Source organism: Triticum urartu, chromosome 1, assembly GCF_003073215.2.
Source record: "Triticum urartu cultivar G1812 chromosome 1, Tu2.1, whole genome shotgun sequence".
NCBI classification, from domain to species: domain Eukaryota; kingdom Viridiplantae; phylum Streptophyta; class Magnoliopsida; order Poales; family Poaceae; genus Triticum; species Triticum urartu.
The window spans coordinates 244,892,725-244,899,905 of NC_053022.1; the positions used below are offsets into that span (position 1 = coordinate 244,892,725).

Genomic DNA, 7,181 nt, shown 5'->3' on the forward strand with positions numbered 1-7,181 from the left:
GCGCACTATCATGTCGCCGGTCAACGTGGATCTCCGAGCCGGAGATCCTGAGGTCCGTCCTACCTTCGGTCGTTGTGTGCTGTCACTCAACAGTGGCGTGGCGGCGCTTGACGACCAGTTTGCCGGCAAAGTGCTGATGGTAACCATCAATGGCAACCGGCTTCCCGTCTCGCCGGATGACCTTGTCATAGCCCTTGGCATTGCGCACGGCATCCAAATAAGTGACTTGCTCGTCGAAGTCTGTTCGCCACCGGCTGATTTCTTCGTCAGGTTCCGGACAACTTTCTACTACAGTCCTGTGTTCGAATCTTCCCAGCGTTTGTTCTGCGATGGCGCGCTGGTGAGCTTTGATCAGTGGCACCCAAGATGGAGCTCGGTTCCATCAGTAGCAGATAGCAAAGTAGCTGTTTACCGTAGCCTACTTTGCCGGAGCCTTTTGCCGTCCGTGGCTGACGGCAAAGGCCTTTGCCGTCCGCCGTTCATGCCTTTGCCGTCCGCCGTGGCAGATGGCAAAAGTAGCTGATTCCTGTAGTGTTACCTTCCACGGCATGCCTCGACGTGCTTGGAATAGCGAGTCCATGAATGAGCTTATCAACGACCTTGGAGGTGAGCTCGTAAGTATGTTTGTTCCTCCAGACAGCTGGGCTCTGACGGTTATGGCATGGATGAAGAAGCTGTCCACCATACCGAAGGTGATTGGTGTTGAGATACCGGTGCAGGAACTGGGGTTGTACTATTCGTCGCCACCAAGGCCGCCACGGACCACGTTAGGGATGTACCTGTATCGAGTGTTCGTGCATGTCGAAGAAGTGGTCAATCCATCAATCGAAGTCCTGCCGCCGCCGCTGGTGCCAGGGTCCATCGATGACGTCCATTACAGGAGTCAACGTCGGGCTTTCCCCGTGTTGCTCATAACGATGGATGGCACAGGGCCTATTCCATCACGCGGCGGAGGCCACTGCTTCTTTGGGAGAAGAGGCAGGGCTGGCTGCCTGGATGTGCTCTAATTTGAGGTAACAACTGATTCCTGTTAGATACTAGTTAAATCCGAGCTATGGGTGTGAAGCACTGATATGCCAGTACATTTGATTGTGACCTGTTCTAATTTTGTACCTGAACTTTTTTTAGAAAGGGTTGTACGTCAACTTAATGTGCTAGCAGAACTTATTGTGTTATCTGTCTGTTTTCTTTGCACAACATTCAAGATATTTCCCTGTCATTGATAAAGACGATGAACCGTTATGTACAACTTTGTTGGTTTCAACATAGCCCTTCCCATAGCGATCCACTACTTCCATCCTGATTGTGCCGCCTGCGTGAAATTTTTGTATGCAAGTTCAGTGTGCTATGATGTTCTATATGATTGTGTCAACTATATAAGTTTTTACTGAGCATCAGCAATGCATATGGCTGAAAGATGTATTTACGAGCATCGACCGATGGGTCTCTCTCTCTCTCTCTCACACACACACGCACACACACGCGCACACGCACAAGTGGGACCCGTTGAATTATTTATTTGCTCGTGACAGCTTTTAATTAGGTTCCACTGTAATCTAACTTTTTTCTTAAGTTATTACTTGAGCTCAGTGACTTCAAAAAGTTGTACAGAAGCCTTGTTTGGGCCTTTCCGGCGTCACTGAATGTGGGCTGAGTAACCATGTTAGGTTGTACTGTACTACACATGCCTTTTTTTTCAACATCAGCAATGCAACTGGGCCGACAGTTGTACACAATATCCGGGTCAACTTGTTATTCTCCGCCCCGCTGGGCTGCAAACTTTCCTAGGAGGTATGCATTAGGCTTAACAAGAAAATGGACTTTAAGAAATAATAACTGGACAGTTACTATGCACCAAACACGTAATTCGTTTGAAAAATACATCATTTTTGGAATTTGAAAATTTTAATTTCACTACTTGTTGTGCGTGCAATATTTCGTTGGATTTTAACGTAATACAACTTTATATTGAAATTATATTTAAACTGACTAGAAATTTCGGATAAAAATATTTCGGATCCCATCAAAATGTGGGAATTTTTTTTGAATTCTGTTTTGAGCGGTTGTTTGAAATTATTAATCGTTGTCCTAGCTAGAAGTTGGGTTGTACTTTTAACAAACTGTAAATGGGCTGTAGGAAATTCCACTAGAATTAAAAAATGTAATGTACATTCTTACAAATCGCAAATGGGCTATATGTTCTCTGCCAAATCCGAGCTGTGGGCCTACTAAGTTGACGTGTGCTAAGGGCTTTATCAACTTAGTCAATATAAGCGATTCTAGCTGCAGTGATCGTACGATGTCCATCCAACGGCCGTAGTGTTTCTTCAACCTCTAGTCTTCTTGCTTCAGCCGCCCAAAGCAGTGTCGGTCGTGTCGCGTGCTCCTACCTCCCGTGGCCGGCCGTGATGCCGCGGAGGCCTCACCACCCCGTACTAATCCCACCGCTGGCCAGGCCATCCCTCTACTCACCCACACCCCCTGTTATTCTGCTGCGACGGAAACCTCACACCGCAACCGAACCAGTGAACCCTCGTACTCCTCTTCGCGCGGGCTTCCACTGCTGCGTCTTCCCCGACTCCGTGTCGTCCCCTTCCTAGGCCTCGCCGTCGTCCAGGCCACCGCCCTGGTGCTCTCGGCGCGGCGTGGTCAACGTGGTCAACGACCGACTTGCATCAGAAGAGTACTGTATGTGGAGAGGCTTACAGCTGGGTCCAGGCGGCCGCAAGGAAGTGCCTCCTTATTACACGCAAAATAATTATTCCTCCACCTGACAGCAGGGACCCACCGGACGGGCCACCTTATTTCGTGAAAAAAATGTTTCCCCCTGACTGCTAGGACCCACAGGACGGGCGAGCGTATCTCACGAAAAAAACGTTTCCCCCGCTGTCAGCTCGGACCCACCGGAAGTGCCTCCTTATTACGCACAAAAAAATAAATACTCGCCCTTCTAGCTGGGACCCACCATCGTGGGAGGCTGACTTGTGGGCCTGCTAAGTTGACTGGGACGGGGGCCTTTGTCAACTTTATTCAATATGAACGATTCTAGCTCCAGTGACCGTACGATGTCCATCCAACGGCCGTAGTGCTTCTTCAACCTCTGGTCTTCTTGCTCCAGCTGCCCAAAGCAGCGCCGATCGTGCCGCATGCTCCTGTCTCCCGTGGCCGGCTGTGCTGCCGTGGAGGCCTCACCGCCCCCTACTATTCCAACCACTGGCCAGGCCCTGCGGCGACGGCAGCCTCACACCGCAGCCGAACCAGTGAACCCTCGTACTCCTCTCCGCGCGGGCTTCCACTACCGCGTCTTCCCCGGCTCCACGTTGTCCCCTTCCTGGGCCTCGCCGTCGTCCACCGCCCTGGTGCTCTCAGCGTCGCGTGATCAACGTGGTCAAGGAACGACTTCCATCGGACATGGACTGTACATGGAGAGGCTGACAGCTGGGTCCACGGCCGCAGCAAGGAAGTGCCTCCTTATTACGCAAAAAATAATGATTCCTCCACCTGACAGCTGGGACCCACCGGACGGGCCACTGTATTTCACAAAAAAATGTTTGCCCCTGACTGCTGGGACCCACCAGCTACATCTTCGCACGCAAGGAAGTGCGTCCGGGCCAAAAAACGATTCACACCCTGACTGCTGGGACCCACCAGCTACATCTTCACACGCAAGGAAGTGCATCCAGGCAAAAAACGATTCGCCCCCCTGACTGCTGGGACCCACCAGCTACAACTTCGCACGCAAGGAAGTGCCTGACAGTCGGGACCCACCTGGTCGAAGCATACGTAGCGTTGTCATTCTGGTCGCGTACGTGTACGTACATATATACTGGTGGATGTAGAGGCGCGCATGTGTCATAGTAGAGGCGCATACGTGTCGTAGTAGAGGCGCGCACGTAGCATGTACACGTACGTACAACGGACAGGGTGCAAGAAAGAAAATACGGCCACGTATGTGTACATACGGGCGGGGTCTCGAACGCCTACTCGCGCATACGTACAGCCAGGGCTCGTGTACAAGGTTGGGTCGGAACAGAGAAACAACGTCGTCGTCATGTTCATGGGGATGCAACGGAATGCGTCGTGTTCATGGGGAGGCAACGGAATGTGTCATGTTCATCGGGAGGCAACGGAACGCGTGGGAGCCAACCGGCTGGGTCGGAACGGAATGCGTGGTCGTGTTCATCGGGAGGGCTTGGACGGAACAGGCGATGAAAACGAGGCCTGGCGTACCGCACAACGGAGGAAACGGCCTTGTGTTCGACCGGCCACGTTTGAAACGAGATCGTGTTCATCGGGAGGGGTCTGGCGTACCGCAAAATGGAGGAAACGGACCTCCTATGGTCGAAACAGGGGTCCTGTTGATCGGGAGGGGTGTGGCGTACCGCAAAACGGACGAAACGGACTTGTGTTGGAGCGCTACGGTCGAAACGGGGGTCCTTTTCATCGGGAGGGGTGTGGCGTACCACAAAACAGGGACTCCACGAGATACTGTTCATCTCCACCGTCGACCTCCTCCAGCCTCCACGGGCTCCATCGGCGGCGCTGGGGGTCTTCCTGGGTATTCCCTGGAATACCCAAGAATTAGGCCCAATTTTTTTTAATATACATGTTATATTGGGCCAGTCCAAAACAGAGGACAAAGTGAGCCACGCAACGAACCAGACAGACGACCGAGCGGTGTCTGCTAGGTCACGCGGGCGAGCACCTCTCGACTCTCGTCCCTCTCTGTCTCCCACCAGTTCCCACTTCCCAGTCTCCCTCATCTCGATTCCCAAACCTAGCGGCGCGCGGGCGGCAGCGATTCCAGGTCCGACCGGGCGGCCGGCCCTCTTCTTCCTTCCCCTCGGGCCTCAGCCTCTGGCTTCGTGCCTCTGCCCCTCCCCTCTGTGAACAACATCTGCTCCGCCGCCGGTCCACTGCTCCGGTCGGAGTGTCCCGGTCCCGCGTCCGCCATCCGTCCTTCTCCTCCGCAAGGCGCCAGTCCGCCTCCGAGATTCGGCCTCCGGCCTCTAGTGCCCCCTGGTGTTCGTCTCCTCCAGCTCCAACTCCAAGCCTCCAACCTTCAAGGTATATTTTTGTTTTTTGCCCTGTGTTTTTAGTATGAAATCTGAAGATTTGTTTGTAAACTAAAATTGAACTAAATGGACATTTAAGGTTGAAGAAGAAGGATGTTTATGTGATGGATTTGATGCCACAATGCCACTGTCACTGATTTCTAGTTTGTTTATGTGATTGTGATTTAGATGAAGAAGAAGGATGTTAGCTTGTTGAATTGTGGGACAAATCTTCAAAGGCAAGGAAAATAAGTTCTACATCCATGCCAACTGCTCTTCCCGTTGAGGTTGAGAGCAACCTACAGCTAGCACTAGTGCATACACATGACGAAGCTCCGCAGCCGAAGAAGGAGAGAGGCTCCCCGTCCCCAATTGTAGAAGATGATGAAGTGGTTCATGAAGATGATGAACCAAGTCCCCATTTCAAAGCAGATTTGGCAGCTCTGGAACATGACCCTGGCAAGCGAATTCCCGTATCTTCATATCATGTCAATGACTGGGATGTAGTTAGAAGGAGATACATTAACTTGGGAGCTTTTCAACCAAAGGGTCAGAAATTTGAGATCACAGATTTTAGTGGACATCTCCGTCGCTTTTGTCCTTCTTGGTTTAAGGATCACAAGTGGCTTGAGTATAGTGTGGACAAAGAGGCCGCTTTTTGCTTTGTTTGCTATTTGTTCAAGGATAAAACAAAAAGCCCCGGTGGAGATTCATTTGTTAAGGGTGGGTTTAGAAACTGGAATATGAAAGCAAGATTGACAAGGCATGTTGGTGATGTAAGTAGTGCTCACGCTGAAGCTCAAGAGAAGTATGATATGTTCACTACACCACAAACATCAATTTGGGAGTCTATTGCTTCAAACACCTCACAATACAAGGTTTTGTATAAACAACATTTGACATGGACACTCAAGTGTGTGAGATTTTTGTTGCGCCAAGGCTTGGCATTTAGAGGACATGATGAAAGTGAAGACTCGCTAAATAAAGGAAATTTCCTTGAGCTTCTAAATTGGCTAGTAGGAAATTTTGAAGAGGTTGATAGGGTTGTTCTCGAGAATGCTCCACAGAACTGCAAGATGACTCACCATGATGTACAACATGAGGTGATAAAATGTTGTGCACAAGAGACTACTAAACTAGTCATTGAAGAACTTGATGGTGGTCATTTTGCAATACTTGCAGATGAGTCTAGTGATGTGTATCAGAATGAACAGTTGGCTGTTTGCTTGCGTTTTGTTGATAAGAAAGGAAGGGCAGTTGTAAGATTTCTTGGTCTTGCTCATGTTGAAGATACTACCTCTTTGACACTAAAAGCTGCAATTCAGAAAATGCTTATGGACCAAAATTTGACCTTTGCGATGGTTCGTGGGCAAGGATATGATGGAGCTAGTAACATGAGAGGTAATGTCAGTGCCTTGAAAAAACTGATTATGGATGAGTCCCCTTCTGCCTACTATGTTCATTGTTTTGCCCTTCAACTACAGTTAACTCTTGTTGCTGTTGCTAAGGAGAGTGGTGATTGTACTTGGTTCTTTCAGCAGCTTGCACACTTGTTAAATGCTCTTGGCATCTCTTTTGCAAAAAGATTAGAATGCTTCGGATAGCTCAGGCTGAAGAACCCATTGATGCATTGGAATTGGAAGAAGTAGAAACAGGGAGTGGGCTAAATCAGGAAATGGGTTTGGGAAGGCCATGTGATACACGTTGGGGCTCTCACTTCAAAACTGTGAACCATGTCATCTCTATGTATGGTGCACTACGACGAGTCCTTCGCAAGATTGGAGACGAGTACCATGGTGCGGAGGCACAAGAGGCTCTATCCATAGAGACAATATTTCGATCATTTGAGTTTGTTTTCATGGCACACTTGATGCAAGAAATATTTGGATACACAAATGAGTTGTATAGAGCTTTGCAAAAGCAAGACGAAGATATTGTTCATGCTATTGAGCTTGTTGCTGACACAAAATATTACTTGGAGGCTTTGAGGACCGATGCTGGATGGGATGATTTTCTCACAAAGGTCACATCTTTTTGTACAAAGCATAAGATCAAAATTGTTGATATGGAGGGTCCTTACTTTCCTGTTGGTCGGCCTAGAAGGGGTTTATGTAATGGTCCGACCAA

At 49.5% G+C, this 7,181-nt stretch overlaps 1 protein-coding gene across 1 annotated transcript; it reads left to right on the forward strand.

Moving 5' to 3' along the window:
* The first annotated feature begins 4,965 nt into the window (after window positions 1-4,965).
* LOC125532817 (zinc finger MYM-type protein 1-like) lies at window positions 4,966-6,658 on the forward strand. Its single transcript, XM_048696715.1, has 2 exons — window positions 4,966-5,067; window positions 5,244-6,658. Exon 2 carries the CDS (start codon window positions 5,318-5,320, stop codon window positions 6,656-6,658), a length of 1,341 nt encoding a protein of 446 aa, XP_048552672.1. The 5' UTR covers window positions 4,966-5,067; window positions 5,244-5,317.
* The last annotated feature ends 523 nt before the right edge of the window (window positions 6,659-7,181 follow it).